Source organism: Mchenga conophoros, linkage group LG18 (assembly GCF_057382185.1).
Source record: "Mchenga conophoros isolate Kocher_MC1m ecotype Shallow Benthic linkage group LG18, M_conophoros_male_GT1.1, whole genome shotgun sequence".
NCBI lineage: Eukaryota > Metazoa > Chordata > Actinopteri > Cichliformes > Cichlidae > Mchenga > Mchenga conophoros.
Window position 1 is genome coordinate 22,478,494 of NC_140543.1, and position 21,309 is coordinate 22,499,802.

General features: G+C 44.0%; 1 protein-coding gene across 6 annotated transcripts; it reads left to right on the forward strand.

Moving 5' to 3' along the window:
• The first annotated feature begins 1,390 nt into the window (after nt 1-1,390).
• On the forward strand, nt 1,391-21,092 carry LOC146553744 (transcriptional repressor p66-alpha). 6 transcript variants are annotated; one of them, XM_085253409.1, is made up of 11 exons: nt 1,391-1,559; nt 10,554-11,068; nt 12,667-12,799; nt 13,047-13,175; nt 14,885-14,962; nt 15,076-15,195; nt 15,434-15,613; nt 17,492-17,750; nt 18,451-18,872; nt 18,967-19,225; nt 19,733-21,092. In XM_085253409.1, exons 2-11 carry the CDS (start codon nt 10,557-10,559, stop codon nt 19,870-19,872), a joined length of 2,232 nt encoding a protein of 743 aa, XP_085109535.1. In that variant the 5' UTR covers nt 1,391-1,559; nt 10,554-10,556; the 3' UTR covers nt 19,873-21,092. The 6 variants fall into 6 exon arrangements, with proteins under 6 accessions (XP_085109535.1, XP_085109540.1, XP_085109539.1 ...); XM_085253414.1 differs by having other exon boundaries at nt 18,967-19,090; XM_085253413.1 differs by having other exon boundaries at nt 15,458-15,613.
• Nucleotides 21,093-21,309: the final 217 nt, after the last annotated feature.

Here is a 21,309-nt window from a genome sequence, read left to right on the forward strand (position 1 = left end):
CGCCAGCTGGAGCTTTTACAGAAGGGACTCTGTCACTGGCATAGTATAACCCAGCTGAGAGTGCTCTGGACTTGCATGTTTGGATCTGATTCTAACTGCAGGGCTGGCTGACCGCTCTTTAAAGCAAACCTCCTCTGTGCCCCCCCCACCACACACACACCTTCTTCACTGTAAAGAGAGACACAAATAGCCTTAATGTTTGGGTTCAGGACTTGGATCTATTCTGAGTTGCATCACATGCTGCTGCACACAGTGACTCTGAATCAGGAGATAAGTGAGGATGGTTACCTTAGATCATAATTTGAGGTCAGGGAGACAAATGTGAGGCCGGATAATTACACGATGCTGAGGATGTGACGCTGATGCACTACTGCTGTAGAGACACTGAAGGTAAACATGGCGCTGACTTTGCTTGTGGAAGATCACAGACTGAGCTCAGCAGACAATGTGTTTATGGAGTATTTATATGTATATTTACTCCCCACATGACATCTATCTAAGTCTGGGGGGGGGGGGGGGGGGGGGGGGTTGCAGCTGCCCTCGCCACCATTAAACCCTGCAAACCATCATGTACAATGCAAACATTAAACTGCTGGGTTGCATGTTTACTATGCATCACTCATTGACTGTATGAATGTGAACAATCTGAGCTTTAATCAGGCATGTAAAGACAACATGAACCACTAACGTGATTAAATACGTGTCTATATGGACTACATCAGCACAACATAGCAAAAAAAAAAAAAAAAGAAATTAATAAATAAGGGTTTGATAAATCAATTTAGTCACATTCGCCTCTGCCAGGCACAGATTCAACATTATGAAATAAAACAGGACCACCCCCATTAAGCTCATAATGTACTTTAAGTAGAAATAAATCAGCATTTGCTTGCACTTTGGAGACCTTTAAGGGTCCGGGCTCGGGTGCAGTTGAGCGGATTGTCTCCTCGCTCTTGCAGCTGCTGTCCGCTTTGTTTTGTGTGCAAATTGATTATTTGTCCACATGCTAAGTTTGAAGCGTTACTTGTGTCACCGTGCTCATAAGGCTGGCAATAAAGCCACTCTGGCATCTGTGAGTTGAGTCCTGACTTGGAGTTAGAGCCACCGTAGAAGCTGTGGTGATTCAAAGAGGATGCTAGTGAGTGTTTGGGATGAAATATGTGGTGTTTTACATATTCATGGGTCAGTACTGTAACTGTGTGTGCGTGTGTGAGTGTGTATTGGAGGGGATCTGTACACTTGCTGGTACACTCACGGGTCACTCCGGGGACCCCGGGGGGCCCTGACATTGTCGTCCTGCTTTGGCCCTCCGTGGTCAGTGACTTACATGATGTGATCCGGTCGCCCTGGTATGGCGAGGTGCGCATGCCCACTAAGAGGACGCAGCGGCTCCATGTGTGTTGAGGCGCATTATTTGGCAACAGACGCGGCAGCGGGGAGGGCCGAAAAAAGAGGATATCCCCTGGATTTCAAAAAAAAGCAACGATTTATCGAGGTTAACTGCAGATTAAACATTCCTTGGTCGACCATCGGCGAAGAACGGGAGACAAAGCTACCGAGTAAGTTGACTTATGTGAAGCTGAAGTTTTTTTAGTGAGGGGATCGAGAGGAGCCTTTTATTCGGACTCGTCGAGAGGAGCCAGGTTTTCCTCCACCTATCTGTGACGATAAAGAAGCTGATGGGCTGTTGAAAAGTAACACTTCTCCGCAGAGCCAAAGGTTGAGCACTGGGGAGGAGAAGAGGGGGGGCTCGCTCAGCCAAAATTTCTTTTATTTAATGTTTCCTCAGGAGCACCGGCGAGTAAATGTGATGGCTGGACTTGATTTGGTGCGGTAGAAGTCGTTTAACGAGGTAAGGATTACAACGTTACATCGCCAGCGGCTCGACGGTCGTCGGCGGCGGCGGCTCAGTCCGTGGGCCGGTCGATGAAATTTATGAGTTCCGACTCGGAGGTTTTTCCTCGGGAGGGGACAGACAGGTAAACCGTCCCGGTGAGCCTCCTGAAGCCGCACTTTTAGGGCAGTATCGCGAAAGTTTGGGGGTCCTTTTTGAGCTCGACGGCTGTCCCGCATCGGGGATGCGAGCCAGGTCAACGATTCGGGTTCGGTTCTGGTTGTGTGTGGGGGTCATGTTGACGAGCGGCTTGCCCCGGCTCGGAGGACTTTCAGTAGTTTGGCTTAAAGTGTCCGGCAGCCGCTGGTGGTCACACACACCGAGTGCCTTTATCCGAGCTAAAAGTGGCTTCGTGTTTTTGTTTGTGCGATGTAGCTAATGTTAGCTCGCTAACTAATAACACGCACACCTCCTCCGAGGCGGTGTCAATAATAAAAAAGCCGGCTAGTTGCACATGTAAGTGTGGGCTGGGTTTAGTTTTTAAAGGGCTGAGTTTGGTTTTTTGGACTGTGTACTGGCGGCTGGAAACGTTAATGGTGGACGCCGCTGCCCGCTTTAAGCCCCGTGGCACCAGTATTGGTTCTGCTATCTGGTAGCTAATCTTCCTACTTCTCTCTGTGACAACCGTAGTCTTCCTCCTCTTAAAGCTGAACACACACACACTCTCACACACACCGCACACACTCCCCTCTCTGTCTCTTCCTCTCAGCCAGACAGGAGCACGCACGCACACATTTCCACAGCACGAGTTTTTGCAGCGCTTCGGGACAAAGCTGTGGGCTCAGGATTTCTGCCGTCACACCAGTTCGCCGCTAAATTTGTGCCGTCCGTTCATGCGGACGCGCTGAGGTGGATTTAAAACGTGGGGATATCTAATGGCTGAACGTGACGGAAGCCGGCGTTGCTCATGGTGTGTGCAGCGAGCCACACGCGGACTGACGCCGTGTTGTGACGGCACTGGTTACTCTTGCTGAGTCGTGATCGTGTAGCCTTTAATTGGTTAATTACTTAATTAGTTTTGCAGTTGATTGATTTTCAGCGTCTTATTGCATACCGTCACCTGCAGAGGACATAGCTGACTAATGTCTGCTGACTTGTATCAACTTGCTTTCCAAGTAGCATTAATGCCTGAAAGTGTGAGCCACAATCAGAGTTACTGCAGTGAAGTTCTTCTTGTTAAGCTACATAATCGTCTTTTATTCATTAAAAAATAATTATTATAAAATTAAGACGGCTTGTGAAAATGATCCAAAAATCTACAAATATGTGGTTAAAAGTCTTACTATTGTAAGACTAAGACAGCTATAAAAAATAAAATAAAAACAAATCTAGGTTTTCTGTCCGATTCCTATCAGTTTCTGTTAGTTCTCATTGCAACACAATGCAGCCACTTAAAAGTCCCATGTAAGCTGGGGATGGCATTGTTGCAAAAGCGAGCTGCTGCTTTTAGGAGACTTTTATTGCCTCTTTGTGGTGATCTGGAATGAACCCTCGCTTGTTTGTGTGAACAAAGGCCCTGTAAAGCATTATTTACATGTCAACAGTGTGCAGGTTGCCTTTAGTGAAGGGAAGGGGGGGGGTCAGAGGAGAGGGGAGCGCTTTGGCTGTTGAGCTACCTGTCCTTCCTGTGTAGAAACTGTGCATCTGCAGCGTGATGCAGTAGTAGTACTATCCACCCCAGAGTGATTGTGTTGTTTGTATTCAAATGACAAGACTGAGTGAGTCAGAAACAGCGCATGAATTTTCAGCCATTCCAGAAAGCACTGTTCCAGCGATGTCTCTCACACACACACAGACACACAAGGCTGGTTCAGGGCTGTTGTGCAGTCAGCTACTGTTCTGTAAAGGGTCATCTGCTAGCCACATTTTGAGCTGCTCCACATAACTACTGGGGGTCACAGGGCGACCTGTTTGGTCAAACATCAGAGACGTCATCAAATACGTGTGGAGCAAGTTGCTCCCTAATTGCCTTTTCAGTTCGTTTCGTGTAGATGCTGCTGTGTGAAGCTCTGAGCTCTCAAGATCTGAAGTTATTTAACTGAGCAAGTCAGTGACCCACAAAAGTGAGCTTTGGCCATAACTAGCTCCAAAGCAACATCTTATTTAAGCATACACCTCCGATGACATTCTTCTATTGTGAGTGGGGCCGCGAAGGTTTTGCTTTTTAGTTAGTGCACGGACACTATCATTGCTATCATTTGTTATTCTGACAGATGCAACCAGGTAATGGAAACGAATACTTTGCTGGTTCAGCAGTTTTCCAAGGTAGAGTGGCCGCATAGTTGCACGGTTTCTTGAAGCCCCCGTGTGATGTAGAAATATGTGTTCACAGGGTAAAAGGTCTCTCGTGGGTAAATAAAGTGCTGAACACATACTGCATGTAAAGGTGGACATCAGTGATAATTGAGAGCGAGGCTGCTGGTGTGAGTGAAGATGATTGACTGATAGCTGACAGGATCAATGTGATAAATAACTGCCTCATAGCAGGAGAAAAAGACAGAGAAGACAAAACCCTGATAGTGGTAGGAACCTGATGCTAGATTAAAGTAGCACTTTGCACCTTGATAATGTGGCAGTGATCACTGTGATTTAAATACACTCCAGTTGTTAATGAGATGATTGGGTTTGATTGGAGAAATGTCACAAAAAGGATTCAAATGTATATCAGGCATTTGAGACAGCTGACCAGAGTTGGATTGGCAACTTTCTGGACACTGAGTCAACTTGCATATGTGCCGTTCGTATTACTGTTGGTCAGGCGTCTTACACGGATGTATGGGCCACGTCAATTCTCATTAATGGTCACTTCTTAAACAATATAGTGACATGGGCAGGACTTGTTAGAGGACCAGTCTTGTGGGCATTCTTGTAGTATGCACATGGAAACCTCCAAAACACAACTAAATGTTGGAAAGCACAGTGTGCACACGGCAACTTTATTGGAAAAAAAATCAAAATTGCCATCATTTTGGAAAATGTGTCTCTGAAAGCAGCAGTGATGCCGTGTTTTCCTACATTGTTGTGTCCCTGTAAAACTGGAAGACCAACTGAAGTCTAGTTTTACAAGTACAGACTTGTGGCTTTAGGACGAAACTGCAAGACATTACATTTTGCAAAACCTGCAGAATCTTGGATTAACTTTGTTCTTCAATGTCATTAAATTACAGCTGTTTATGTTACCCTTTTTTAAAAACACTGATAAAGAGTTTTAGTAATGCAACGACAGTGTGCATTCAGATGTTTTTGTCTAATATCTAATGGGCTTCAGTTGGGTGGCTCATGTGGCTCTTTTAGATTAGCACCTACTCTGCTCGACTCGAATCGGTTTCAGTCGTTTTCCATTGCAATTGAATGCCATCACACTGTGAGTATGCGGCACAAAACAACACAACAATGGAGGACATCGTCTGCACCTCGTCGTTGGTGGACAGTGTCGGTTAGTGTGGAGTCTTTTTCCTTGTATCCGGGGTTCAAAAATGACGAGTTTGATTCTTGCAAAGGAGTCTCTCTCATGACTCATCCAATGACATCATTTTCTGGCCAGTCAGTGGCATGCAGTCTGTTGACATTACATTTTCAGCTCGCTTAGAACCCCGGCTAAGTAGATACTAGCAAAGTACCAGGTACTACCACCTAAGTGTCGAGTAGAGTTGAGTCGAGTAGGTACTAGTGGGGGAAAAAATGGCGTTATCATTCAAGGACAGAAAAATGTAACTTCTTTTCACCAGACACCAAAGGGACAGTGCAGCTTCTGGTCGAAATCAAGTGAATGTTTCTACTTTGGGAAGAAATGCAGATGGTAAACTTTTGGTCTGGTGAAAATGTACTAAAGAAGTGACAATCAACCAGTCAGCCCAGCCGCCGTGAGAATTATGAGCGCGATCTCTCGCTGTGCTGTCAAGTCTTTGCAGTGTCGTTTAATGCTGTTTGAGGATTTCCATCTGATTTGAATATTTAACAGGATAATGTTGTATACAATGTGATTCAGATCATACCATGACACTAATCACTCCGCCTGCTGCTGTAACAAGTGTAATATTGAAGTGGACAGTGTAGCTTTTCCTCTTAGTGTGTGTGTGTGTGTGTGTGTGTGTGTGTGTGTGTGTGTGTGTGTGTGTGTGTGTGAAAAGTGAGCAGTTAAGTTTGGCTATATAGCCTGAATTTGTGAGACATGTAAAGTTCAGTTTTGCTTTCAGAGGTTTTGCACTGGTTGCATGTGATGTCAAGTTCTTGGGTGTGTGTGTGTGTGTGTGTGTGTGTGTGTGTGTGTGTGTGTGTGTGTGTGTGTGTGTGTGTGTGTGTGCGCGCAGAGGGTTTGAAGGAATTGTGTGTGTAAACTGCCATGAAGATGAAATGTGAAACCTGCCAGCCATTAAAGATCCCCCATTACAAAGATGGGGTCAGTGCCCGTGTAAGGTTGGTGCGGGGATGGGTGGCGTTCCCCATGTCTAATTCCTTCCAGCAGCATCATTTCACAGCTATATGCGCCAGAAATTAATAATGTCATCACAACACCCCACCCCCGCCACACCACACACACTAACACACATACGCACACACTGTATAATGGCCGTCAATGTGGAAGCCCTGCGCCTGCTCCAGCACCTGAAGGGTTAAAACCAGCTTTAGCTTCTCTCTGTCATACACACACACACGCACACACACTGACAGAGTCACACACACACACACACACACACACAAGCTAACCGGTTTAAACCGGTTCTCAGGAAAAGTGCTTTGTGTGTCCCACTGAATCCTGGGAAGGGTCATGTCATGTGTGTCTCAGTGATGTCAGAGTATTATAAAAACTTAGTCAGCTCTCTGCTATCAGGTGATTGCTCTGCATGCTGCATTGTCACCCTGCGTGCATTTTGTATGTGTGCATGATGGATACATTAAGTGCGCTCATTGCTCGCCGCCATAGCCGTTCTGAGAACAGGAAGGGGAGGAGGGGTTGGAAGCGCATACGGTGTGTGTGTTACGGAGAAGTACTCCAGGTTGTAAGGGTTAATTGTAGCGAACCCCCCCCCCCCCTCCTCCTTCCCACACCCTTCCAAAAAAACAAAACAAAAAAAGGAACGTAGCTTCCTGTGGCGCGTCGCTGGGCAGACTGAGGGCCTCCACAGTCCTGGGAGGACTGGCTCTTGATTCTGTAACATAAAGACATAAATATGCATAAGTACATAACTGCGGTGCACTGCTGCTTCTTCATGCTCTTCCAGCAGAGAGCAAGATCCTTTGTGCATCTCTGAATGTGCTGTCTGTTTGAGATCCTGTGAACTTTGAGCACAGGTTGTCTACTCTCTGTGTGTAGCATGCCATATGGATCAACATTTGCCTTTTTACACATTCAATAATAACCAATTCAATGAGTGTGTACACAGTGAACAATAGCGAGCCTTACCTGGCTTTTTGCTATTGCTCTGGATATAAAAATTTCTGAGTAAATCCTTTGTGATCATATCACCAGCATCATTCTTGTACCAAACTACAGTATGTAAGTACGCGGCATAATCAGCACCACTAGTAATGGAAATTATGAGTCATATTCTGTCTTTATAATCTCACACTATACCTATATTTAGGCATATTGGTGTTTAGATATTACAGCATCATGTGTACTTGATGGGGCAGAAAACACCTCAGAGGCACGTGCCCAAATCCAGAGTCATCAGTGGGATGATTGACCCTTTTGTAAGTCTTTTCTTAGTGCACAGGATGCTATTATGGATAAATGGGTCAATATCCACTGATATGAAAAGTGCATCAGAGATGTACAGCCAAACAGTTTGATAGGCCATTATCAAAACCATCAGCATGTATTGACTGATGTGGAGTATCTGCCGTCATCCCGTGCGTCCGCTCTCGTTTCTGACCCGACTCTGAGTGATTCAGAGCAGCTACTGTAGGGATAATGTGTGACACTATGTGCCATGTACTGGTGCACTTCTGCGAGGGCACAAGTGCACTCTGTAATGCTCGTCCGCCTGACAGAGCGAGCCGCTGTATGTCCTCATCTCCACTACTGCTGCCATGTCAACATCTGGTGGGGATTGAATCTGGTGTTCAGGGGATATTGGACAGTAATGGATATGGTGCTCCACTCAGAAAGAGTTGTATACGCATCGTGAGCTCCTCGCAGCCAATGAAAAATCCCTCCACGTGAATACGTACATTTCTAAAATATGTGGATTCATGAGTTGTTATGAATATTTGAACAGAATTCATGCTCCAGTGAATTTTCGCTCTACCCCAAGTCCCTTTAACTCTGATTTGATTACGATGTTGTCATAGATGTTTTATCTCTCTGCAGCATTTTTTTTTCTCTTTGCAGTCTTTCAAAAGACCTTTCTGCTTCTCTCAAGTGCATTTTTTGATTTTCTATTTTGCCCTGAACACTTGAGCACTTTCTGAGTACGCCCATATTTTTCCTAGTGTCCCCCTTTCTCCTGGCTTTTAGTCTAGACTGAGATTTGGAGAATGGGATGTTTTGGAATTATACTTGAGTCAACATCTTGGCTATGTGACCGTGATAATCCAAGATGTTTTGTCTGGGTGCCATTTTTAGAGCATGTCCCCTGCAGCTGGTTCAAGGTCAGTCTTGTCTGCGTCATTATTGAACAACACGAGGACAATCGCAAATGCAGTTGGGGTAAAATAGACGCCTTAATTTATTATTGGGTAATAGACCTGCAGGTTTCTCCTACCGTGTTAGCCTTGTGAGAATGACATGTGACTTGGGCTAGAGCCTAAATAAAAGGGGCTCTGTTATTTTTCTTCTAACAGTTCATCATAACCTTTATCTGTCTTACTCGGTACAGCCCCTCAATTCATCCACTGTCTGAAATAAGCTGGTTTATCACCTTTCCTTATAAGATAGCTTTCTTCTGATTGGCTGCCCCTCACTAACAGGAAGTTTGAAGAGCAGCTGGGTGAGGCTGTTGCACTTGCACTCAGAGCTGTGTGCCTGAGATTACCACATTAAGGATGTGCGATCAGAAGAAATTAAAGTTCCGGCAGCACTTTATTAATTGGCCGACATATTTTACCTTATAGCTCACATCAGGGTCACTGTAAAACATCAAACGCTACACACTCAATAGGATAAATGCAGAGTAGATGAAATGGAAAACAACCAGTCACTGACAGAATACATCCAATTTGCTAGTGTAGTCTGTCTGTCTTTTGGAAACATTCCTCAGATTTTGGGCCATACTGATGTGTCACACAGTTGCTGTAGATTTTTGTAGCTGCACATCCATGATGTGACCCTCCCGTTCAGTGAACTCATTGTCATGTTTAACCAGTCAGAAACCAGTTTGAGCTTTTATTTGAGCTTTGTATAAGGGTACACTGATCATAAAATTAAGCCATGCTCAGTTAATACTGTGGGATCCAAAACGTGCCAAGAGAATATCCTCCATACCATTACTCTATGACCACTGTGAATCAGTGGTATAAGGCAGGATGGTTCAATGCTTTCATGTTATTTAGTCTGACCCAACCATCTGATTGCTGAAACAGAAATCGAGCCTCATAGAACCAGGCAGCCTCCTGTTGTGCACTTTCAGTGATCCTGTGTGAAGTCTCAGTTTACTGTTCTTAGATTCACCCGGTGTGGTCTTCTGCTGCTGTATCAAATCTGCTCGAAGGTTTGATATGTTGTGCATTCAGAGATCCTCTGCATACCTTGGTTGTAACAAGTTAGTGTCGCTTTCCTGTCAGCTCAAAGCAGTCTGGCCATTCTCCTCTGACCTCTGGCATTAACAACGCGTTTTTACTCCGAGAACTGCTGCCCACGGGATATTTTCTCTTTTTCGGACCATTCTCTGTAAACACTAGAAATGGTTGTGTAGGAAAATCCCAGCAGTTTCTGAAATACTCAGGCCAACCCCTGTGGGAGCAACAGCAACGTTACATTCAAAGTTACTTAAATCCCCTTTCTTTCTCAATCTCATTCTCAGTTTGAACTTCAGCAGATTGTCTTGACCATGTGTACATGCCTAAATAAACTGAGTCGCTGCCGTGTTGAGTGATTAGATAACAGTGTTAATGAGAAGTTAAAAAGGGCTGGCAAGTGTAAAGTCACATAAAGATCTGCCAATGAGGCGGCAATACGGCTGTGCCTAATATCATACGATCATAGTCAGTCAAGGCAAAAAGGGAGTGTCCAGTGGAAAACAAGGTGGTATGTGACGCAGCCATGAGCTGGAAAAGTGCAGCTGAGGGGTGGTGTTTACATTTTGTCTCACCCAACATCAGACATATCCACTCAAAACACTTTGAGGTAGTTTATTCACATTTTTTTAAGTTTTTATTTTTATAAATATATATATTTACGTTGACCCTGATGTAGGCCATAAGCATGTGACTATAAATGGGTAATGTAAATTAAATACAAGGACTTTCACTTTCAGTTCTTTTAGAAATGGAAATATGATTTTAAAAGTTCTGTTTTTTTGACTGAGTAGAATCTTAAATATACCTAAGTGGTGTTTTTCCAACTTCATACAATAAAAATGGACATTTCCTTTTCCTGGAGTTTTTATGCTCCCTATTTTCAATGTAAACTTTTTTTTGTTTTCGTGTCATTTTGGGATCCTGCTTGACTATTGAACACGTCACGTAACACTGTTATTCTTCTTCTTTCTATTTACAGGGGATGTCTGAGGAGGCTGTCCGCCAGACACGCAGCCAGAAGAGGGCGCTGGAGAGGGAGGCTGCCCCACAGTCTGTAGAAACCTCCGATGCCGACAATGAAAGCAAAAAACCTAAACTGGACCCGTCTGAATCGCCAACACAGACCCCAACTAAACCTAAGCCTGACCTTATTCTGGCACAGGATGGTCAGAGCCGGACTAGGCCCGGATTAGAGCATGACAAGGAGCAGGAGCAGGATCAGAGCCCTTTGCCGTTATCTTTAGTGTTACCCTTGACCTCCCAGCCGGTGAAGGATGATCGGAATTGGTCCCAGAGACAGGAGGTGGTCGAACCCGGCTCAGACAATCGGACTGACTGCAATGACAAAGCAAGGGCAATGGACACAAGGAGCCGCGTCCGGCAGGCGGAGCCAAAGGCGTCCGGCGGCATGCTGGCCGCAGGGGAAGTAAAGGCCACTATTAAGGTTGAAGTTCAGACAGGAGAGCAGCCCGTGGACATGAGCACCACCAAAGGGTGAGAAACGGTTCACAGTAAACACAAAAATAATAATGTGAAGGTGCCTTGTGGCTTTTCTGAAGCACTGCCGGCTCCTTGTCTAGACTTTTTGTTCTAAAAACCCACTTATGGGGTTTTAGAAAAGGACAAATGGCACCTTGTTTGAATATGAACGGGCTAAAAATGTTTCAAAGTTACTTTTGTAATCCTGCTGCACACACATAAGTGTGTGTTTGTGGCTCAGAGGTGATGCTGAACTTTTGCTCTACCTCCATTTTCCCCCCTCTCCACCACCTGAACCCTAAAAACTCCCCGAACACAAAATGAAGCCGTGTGTGTCACAAACTGGTTCCAGCCGGTTGTTGCCATGGTTTCCACAGTGGAAGGAACAGTGAGGGGGGGGGGAGAGATGAGAGGAAAAGTGAACGTGTCACGTGATGATGACTTTGAGGTCACGTGACTTCTTTGGAAGAGAAGTGATTAATCCACAGGAAGTGATGATGGCGCTAAGCCCTCAGGAGAGACTAATACACACATGAATAAACACACAGACAGACACAAAAAAAAAAAAGACGGCGAGGAGAAGAGACGGGCCGCGTGTCGTCATTTGTTGACTTTACCAAATTCTTATGCTTCACAGAAATGCATAATCTGTGCAATCATAAGGCCTGTCTTATTTTAACAGGAGCATTCCTCCTGCCCTTCAGTCTTTGAGTGCCACTAGTCAAAGTATTTAGGTCATCTACTCTCACATATAGCCTGCAGCTCAACTAGTCACTTTGCAGTAGGAGCTGTAAGTGTTTGGAGGGGAGGCCATGAGTAAAATGTGCATAACGATGTGGTTTTGTAGATAAAAGTGATGACTGATCCCAAAATTCTCCAAGATTTGCTTAGCGTGCCTTGTGTGACGAGTTTACGCGAATGCAGGTCAACTCCAAATGCTTCAAACGCCTGCCCACAGTATCCTGTTTCAACAGGAAATGCGTGCTCTCAAGCAGCCGTTTCATTGTGACTTAAAGACCTTCACCGGAGCTTTAAGTCAGTCACACCTTGCCCCTCCTTGGCATTTAAGCCTGTTCCCCTTGTTGCTGGTAAACCTTCGATATGAATAGAAGCTGTGCGGAGCGCTGTCTGGACTTGTTAGATTACAGCGAAGAGGATAAACCTGTGGTCATAAATTATATTTGTGGTTGAGGAGCAGACCTCCTTAAATACAGGCATTAGTAATGGCTGCCAATACTTGAAGCGGTCGAGTTGTGCTTTATCTTCCTTCAAACTGCCATACACGTTCTGAAGCTTCTCAACCTATCCGGATCTGCCACTGCGAACTCGAACGGCGCAGCTAAATCCTGTCTTTAAACTCAAATCACATTTGTGATTTTTCACTGGGGATGCTGATGTTTCAAGAGTATACACATTCATGCACAACACATTCAAATGATGCATCTTTTGAATTTTGACTAGAATAGAGAGAGGATAGAAAGAAGTGAAATGGTCAAGCTGTGGAGTAGGATGATTATAACATCCCTCAAAGTACTGAAGGAACACACTGGATGTAATCCGTACAGAAACATCAATTTAAATGCTGTTATTAACATTTATTTATTTTTGTCCAGGAGTATAAAAAGAGAGAAGCGCCCTCCATCCCCTGAAGATGATGACGTCATCATTTTGTCAGATAATGACTCCCCTAGTCCACCGATGAACGGGCTCAGCCACTTTAAAGAGCTGGACACGGACTTGCTCATGGTGAGAGACCAAAGTCAGAAATCGTGCATTGGAAGATGAGAGCTCGAGACTCACTTAGCTGTGAGCTTTTATAGATTTTAGTACTGGGGGTGCAAGTTTGGACCTCAGAGATGTTGCACTGTGTGGTTAGAGGTGGATTGAGGACTCAGAGGAATCAGGGGATGTTCAGTAACCTGAAGGGATTTCATTTTTTTTTTTTTTTTAATTTATTTTTTTGTAACGTGCCGCTGTGCTCTGTTGAATGTAGAAGAGCAGCCCAGCTGAGAGGGAGCGTATCATTAAGCAGTTGAAGGAGGAGCTGAGACTGGAGGAGGCCAAGCTCGTGCTGCTGAAGAAACTGCGGCAGAGCCAAATTCAGAGGGACACTCTGCAGAAGGTAACTAGCAGCTTTCGCCCACATCAACACATCATTGCACTCTTCCACGTGTAGGGATAGATATTGATGGGATAATATTACAAATCTGCCAACAGGTCATTGATCTTTAGTGATTCTCTTCTAGTTCCTGCACAGTTTTCTGTGGATTGTGAAGTATCCCAACGCTGTCACTAAAATCTCCCATAAATGTTACCATAATACAGTCAGTCTATCTGACTGCATTTGAATGTGTTCATGTTGGCAATTATATCTGTTTCTGATAATACAGCAATTAACAGCGATAAATCATTGAAAATCACATTTGTTGCCCTCTACATAAAAAAAAGAAGCTCACTTTAACTCTTTAACATTTGTGCTCAGCAGACTTCCTGTTCAACAAGAATATAACCAGCTGAGTCGAGTCCCCTGAGTGTGCTCATTGACAAAACTTGTTCAGATTGATGCATGTATAAATCAGACAGCAGTTATTTGCCAACCTTCGACTCTCTGAGAGTTAGACTGCAACTGTTTGCAGAAAGGTTTGCCTCATATCAGGTGACCTGTGCAATCACTTTGCGATCAAAAGCGGTCATGGGTGTGCACTTTTAATAACCCCAACTTGCAATTGGTAGCCTGTGTGAAAATTCAATACAGTCAGCAGAGGCAAGGGGGTTCCTGTCACTCATGTGACTGAGCCAGTTGGGAGGTCAAAGGTGTGTTCAGTGTTGGATGATTTCTAGGTTGAGCTGATTTAATGTACGGTCATTTGGCTAACACATATGAGAGCAGCCCTCTAGCCCCTCATTTATTGAATTTTCAGTATTGTGTTACACGCATCAGGTTAGAAAAAGGAGTCAAGTCTAAAAGACATCAACCCACAATGTGAGTTTGTAAGGGAGCAGCAGCAGCTACAAATTGGCCCTTAACATTAAAAGCCTCTCCTACAATCTCTCACCTACAGCTTCAGATTATACGAGTCGTCTGCACATTTTCTTTTTCTTTTGATGATAATTTGTTGTAAATGACTAAAGTCAAACTTGTCAAAGGTGATGCACAGAAGGCAGAGAAAAGATGGGTCGAAAATGTGAAGCCAATGCAGAAGTGGCTAAAACCTGCATTCTTTCTAATGTCCAGCAGAGGGGCTGGGGGAGGAACACAATGTTCATTTTGTGATGTATACGTTAGGGTTGCTACTGCATGAGCGTGCAGTGTCTTTGATTTATGTGTCAAATCCATCCAAAATGAAATCGGATGAATCCAAAATGCTGGAAACAGCAGAGCACTGTCCAACGGCTCAAGTCACTGTGGTAGGAATCTGTTGTTTACATACAGACTGTGATTAAATACATTTATGAAAAACGTTGGTTACAGAAAGATGACACAACAAACCACACTAATTTGCAACTTCTATTAAGTAAAACTGACAGTAACCATGACAACAGCCTCATAATTATTACATAACAAAATAAATAAACGATTTTAAAAAGTGATAACGACTCTCGGTCAGGTTTTATTCAAATATATAGGTTAAAGCCATGATAACTGTTGAATAATGCAGGTGATGCCTTGATGGTGCAGATAAACCATGTGTTACATGCAGTTCATGTCGTTGACAGGGACAGCCGCTGTTTATATGTTGATTGACGATGCGATTTGGTTTATCTAAGCTTGTGCTGTTCAGCAGAGTGAAGCATCGTTTCAGTTTAATATCTCTGTACGTTGTTTTTCAGCCCTCAGGTTTATCTGGCTCATCTGCTCCTCCTCCTCTAATTCGAGGAACAATTGCAAGCAGTAAAGGCTCTCCACAGGTTAATACACTAATATCACACATGCACATTATTTGTTTGAAAGCACAGTTGCACTATAGTTGATGCCACTTCTCACGGTGTTTTTTTTTTTTACTTTTTCTTCTTTAAACCAGATTTTGACAGGGAGGAGTTCGGGTACTGTCATCCCTCCACCCCTGGTGAGAGGAGGGCAGCAGATTTCGTCTAAACATGGCTCCCAGATCATCATGCCACCTCTGGTTAGAGGGGCACAGGTGAGTCATGGGAAAACTCATCCTTGTCAAGTTAATTATAGCCTAAAGGTGTTTCGTGGTAGTGCTGTCTTAAAGAGACAGACTATAGGGAAAAGGTTATATTTAAACGTAGGACTTATGTTCTCTCTTTGCGCCTCCCTCTCTTTCTGTGTGTTCTTTGCTTTGGTGCTTTTTGATGTCCTTTCCTCGTCCTCCGCTACCTTTGTGTCTGTGTTGCCCGTCTCATTGTCGTGGTTAGCCCATCTCTGTGTCTCCACAGCAGATTCAGGCTCTCCGCCAGCAGCAGCAGCAACAGCTGGCTGCCTCTGGAGGCTCGGGGTCTGGTCCTCCTCCTCTGCTGTTGGGTCCCCGGAACTCTGACGCCCAGGGCCAGAGAGGAATGATCCAACCAGGCCTCATCAGAGTCGGCAGCACGCTGGTTAGTATGTCACCGGTCCCTCAATGTAAAAAAAAACAAAAACAAGAGTGGGCAGAGAAGTGATTCACTCTTCCAGGCTGGAAGCGTAGGATGTATTATACTATGAAGTTAAAGTTTTGTTACTTTGTCTAAATTTGATATGTGTAGAGTTCAAATTGCTCCTGATTATAACTGAGAAAGCTGTAGCCACTGCACGTTGGTGTATGTGTTGCCTTCAGCATTTAATATCACAAAGAATCCTAAATTTAACTGATGGGAATTCAGTCAGAAATCTTGAATGATTCACTCAATAACTACTTCTTTCATTGATTATCTACAACGCTGAGGTGCAATCAAGTATGCAGAATGTACAAAAAGTGAAGTCTAAACTGTTGGTTAGCTCACATTTAGTTTTGAAAATAAAACAAATAAGAACCCTTATCTACCAGTCCATAGGAAGCCGGGCAGTTAATGGAAACTGTTACTTGTAGGGGAAACAGGTTGACTAAGATGTACCATCAGCCTGTAGATGTACAGTCATGTGAAAATGAACACTGCCCATTTCAATAGGAATTCAGAAGGCATGTAGCAGCCTGATCAGATGCACTTGGTTAATTGATCATCAGTAAGCGTGAGCACCTTTATGAAAACGGGTTTTGGCAGTTTGCTGGTGTGGAGCATTTAGGTGTGTGTGAACACACACAATGTCACAATCTACTCAGGAGTGGTCATCCCAGCAAATTCAAGGTCAGACTGTGCAATGCTCAGAAACCTCAAAAAACAATGATGTGCTTTGGACAGACAAGGTCAAAGTGGAAATGTTTCACCATATTTAGCGAAAACCAAACACAGCATATCGGCATACCAACTGCGAAGCACGCTGGTGGAGGGGTGATGGTTTCCTGGTCACTGAGTGGAGCGTGAACACTTCTGTATACCAAAGTATTCTAGAGCTAAATGTGAGGCCGTCTATCTGACAGATAAAGCTTGGTTCAAGTTGTGTCACGCAACAGAACAATGATCAAATCTACAACAGAATGAGTGAAAAAGGAAAGAATCGGGTGTTGCAATGGCCCAGTCAAAGTCCAGACCTCAGGCAGACTGTGAAATGCTACGGTGGGACCTTAAGAGAGCTGTGCATAAATGAAAGCGTGGGACAAAATTCCTCCACAGCAATATGACAGACTGAGGAAGTCATGCAGAAAATGATTACATCATGTTATTGCCGCTAAAGGAGGTTCTGCCAGCTTATTTTTCCACAGGGCTGCATTAGGTGGCAGACAGCAAGTTCTCCCAGTCCTCAATTAAACTTGGAAGAAATTGATTAATGTTCGAATAAAAACTCTGAAGCCTGTTGATGCTCAGGCTCACAAACTGTGCTCAGGCAGATGATGCGCTTCATCACTCATTTGACCAGCTTAGCCTTGCTACTGAAGCAATGAATTTGAAACATAGATTAGACTGTTCAGAATGTGTAGTTACTGCAATGGAGAGTTCATTTTGAGCCAGGCTAACCAATCGTAGAGAAGGGTCCTCTGGCCAGGACAGTTGGCCGTTATGCTGGTGCCTCTTAAACAGGACACTTCTGACTACAGGAGAACATGGCACAGTCACCCATAACAGACTTTTTCTGGAGAACCAACAGGCAAAGAGTAACGATAAAGTCCGGGGAATAAAGTAGGTTGACTGACCAGGTGCGTGTGTGTGAAGTCAGCATCTTTGATAAGTAGCAGGTATTTTTGTAGTCAGATCATCAGATGAGTCAGATTTTGTGTATTGTGTTGTATTTGACATTGGCACAAATGTGAAATACATTGTGACAGAGCTTTGAGACACTATTGTGGTCGGGGCTGAATATTTACACCATGTGTTTCTTCCTGTCTTTGCTTGTTTACGCAGGCCTCTTCATCCAGTTTGAAGGGCTCTTCCCTAGGAAGCGGTGTGTCTGTGGTGGGTCTGAATGACTCTCCGGCAAGCCGTCAGGCTGCAGCTAAACTCGCGCTGCGGAAGCAGCTGGAGAAGACCCTCTTGGAGATCCCTCCACCCAAGCCACCTGCCCCAGAGTTCAACTTCCTGCCCTCTGCAGCCAATAATGAATTCATCTACCTGGTGGGACTGGAAGAAGTGGTGCAGAATCTGCTGGATACCATCCACAGAGGTATGTGTGGATTTTTAGCTTTTGGTGCTTTGCTTTGTTTTGTTGTTATAGAGGTGAACTGAGCTGTGGTTCTACAGAACAACAATGAGACGTGATCACTAAAGGCATTCATAATCAGGGTTGCCAATCGGTCTCCTTTTGCAGCAATTAGGTTTTAACAGTTTGTTCTTTTTATTTTTTTTAATTATTTTTTTAATTTATATTTTTTATTAAGGTTTCAAAAGCAGGCATTCACAGTATGTACATCATGTAAGAATACTTCTTGCTTATATTATCTGCCTAAAAGCAATTGAAACAATCACATAATCCGAAATAAGAAAACAAACATCTTTTTATTTTATATGGTAGTAAAACGAGTATCTCTGGCTACACAGCAATTTTGTGGTATCACGATCAGCTTTGGGAAATATTGATAGACATTTTGGGGCAAGCAAGCAATTAACTGATTAATTAGGAAAATAACTGTCATGTTCCTCAGTAATGAAAATGAAAATAGCGATTAGTTGCTGTCCTCCCCCTGTTACTAATTGGCCTGCTTATTTTTGTTTCTATTGTTCCTTCCGAGTGAAGACATCTCCACTATCACCCAGGATTTAAATATCTGTCTGCTTGTGTCTGTTTTTCTTCAGTGCTTATTTGATGCCACACTGCTCTGTCTTTGCTCATTGCCTCTGGGCTTCCTGTCTCTGTTTCCAACCAGGAAAAACGGGTGTAGCCCTGCCCAAGCCCACCATCAGAGAACCTTTCATCTGCAGCCAGTGCAACACTGACTTCACCTGCCGTTGGAGGCAGGACAAGACGAAAGGCGGGGCGGTGCTCTGTGAAGACTGCATGTCATCTAACCAGAAAAAGGCTTTGAAAGCTGAGCATACCAATAGGCTGAAAGCCGCCTTTGTCAAAGCACTGCAGCAAGAGCAAGAAATAGAGCAGCGTATAATTCAGCAGACATCTTCACCAGTCTCCCACAGTACCTCATCATCCGCTTCATCTGCCTCTTCATCACTGAAGGCAGAGCATCTGGTGGCTCAGCAGCTGAAGCAAGTTCAGGCCAGAGTGTCCTCCCTCCAGCACCACCACCAGGCCAGCCGAGGAAACCTCATTCATCATCACTCCATCAAGCAGGTTGGAATCAGGTTTTGTTCTCTTTTTTTCAGAGAACACCTGTAGAGTCAAAGCTGCCGTAGCTCAAACAGCCTTTTTGTGTCTCCTCCCTCAGAGCTCACAGGGCCACCTGTCCCACGGTGTCTCATCAGTGGGGGTGAGAGGCATCCCCCACTCCTTTTCCTCCACCTCCCAGCTGCAGAGCGCAGTGGCGGCCGCGGCTTTGGTCAGCCGGCCAGGTAAGCACGCCCATGTTTCCCACCGCTCTGTGCAGAGTTCAAAGGTGAGCAGCAGTGGAATCCGCGGCCACAGGATTATCAGCGGAGGTAGTGCCTCATCCACTGCATGGAAGAAGCAGAGCAGCAGCAACACAGGTAGACTCACATTAATACCAGCCCAACTCTGACGCCTGACATCTGCTCTCTGTCAAATTCCTGTCTGGTCCAAAAGCAATCCTTTGACACCCCAAATCCAACTTTTTTTTTTTATTTTTATCATTAATTTGTCTTCTTTCTAAAGAGAAAAAAATTGTGATCACTGTAATCTTACACGTTAGAAAGAAAATGATGAATAGGAAATGTTTTCGGACAAGGCACCCCCCACCCCACCCCCACCCCTTCTGGAAATGAATCTGTTTTCCTGCTGTAATCCCTCAGTTTGGTGGTTTTAATACTTTTTCCTGGGTCTCACTACTGTGTGTTAGATTAGCGCATAACTCTCATTCGTTTTTCCTTGGTGTCTGTCCGTGCGTTATGGAGCCGTGGGTGGCTTTACATTCAGGTGTTACACAATCATACAGTGTTTTTCGAAATCATTAGACGTAACGCCGCAGTTCTTTTCCACGCCCTGACCTGACCTGCCGCTCTGCTGCATGTTCACAGGAGTGACCATGGCCTACGTGAACCCCAGCCTGACGGGTCACAAGACATCAGCCACAGTGGACGCTCGCCAGAGGGAGTACCTGCTGGACATGATCCCCTCTCGCTCGTCAATCTCGCAGACTGCAAACGCGTGGAAATAGTCGAAGCCGTACTCCGCTACTCATTTACTAGTTTTTTTCCCAAGTTCCTCAGCTCCAATAATACGGTCCACAGCGCCCCCGCAGGACTTGTTAAGCAATTACAATCTCTCAAAGTGAAGAAACGTTCCTTAATTAATACCTTTGTATGATTCTTGTTTTAGTTTTGCTTATTTTCCAATGTTTTTTTTTTCTTCTTTTGGGGTTCATCGTTATTTGATAATTGTGCAGAAACCATTTTGATTTGACTGGGCAGAGAAGAAAATACTTGAAGGGCTTCTTCTGGGCTCTGTCCTCCAGACAGGGTCGTTCAAATGATGATGTACGATAGACGGTTATGTCTGCTGCGAGTACCTTTGATAAAAATAAGCATTCTGTTTGAGGCTTGTTAGCCCTTTTCTGCCATGATGTGGGTGAAACGCACCCAACCTTTTGACACTTGAATAGTTGTATCACACCCAAGAGTTCACGTTCGACAAAATACACATTTATTTTAAGTAAAAGCAAAATTACCAAGTTGTAAAATTTTCATTACACCACCCATGTAGTTAAAGGTTTGAGTTTACTTTGTATTTACCGTAAGTTATTTTTGTGTTTTTGTTTTTCCTTTTTTTTTTTTTTTCTTGGACTGATGGTTAAGATCACTCAGTATAATGTGGTTTCCACAAATGAAGATTATTCTAGCTTTGTTTTTTCTTTTCTTTCTTTTTTTTCCTGTTTAACAGCATGCCTATCCTTAAGCCCATTTTGCACCTTAGCTGAAAAAGCGTGGTGTCATTGCTTAATTCATCTGTAATTACCATCTGTAATTTGCTTATTTTATATTGTCAACATTGTAAGATTATTTTGAGTGTTACATCATCACTGAGAAAATGCAAAACTCTGAAGGAGCTGAATTCGCCACACTGGAGCCAGAAATCTTGCCTCCGATATTTATCCATTGTCCACGTGAGACACGGGCTACATGTAGCCTCGACTCAGTCCTTAAAGGAAACATCTTCCAGCTTCCTGGATTACACAGTTAAAGAGTTGTGTGATCACACAATTAAGATTAAGACTCTGGATTACACAAGACCATCGTTATCTTGTGCCCCTCACCATAATGCATAATTTCTCTGCTTTCCAGTCATTTTAATTGCAATGTACAAAGTTATGTTTAAATTTATTTGGTTTACTTTTTTCCTAGCTCCTGAAATAAATAATAAAAAATATTACATTTTAAACTGCTGCTTTCATTTGCTGTTTTGGGATATCACTGTCTCTGTGACATTTTTGCTCTTATGGGCCTAGAATCGAAATTCATACGTATGCTGTTAACAAATATCTATTCATTCACATGGTAGCAACTATGCATGTAGATGTGGTCAGGATGACCTGCTGAAGTTTAATTTGAGCGTTAGAATGAGGAAGAAGGGCGATTTTATTTTTTTTAAGGGACTG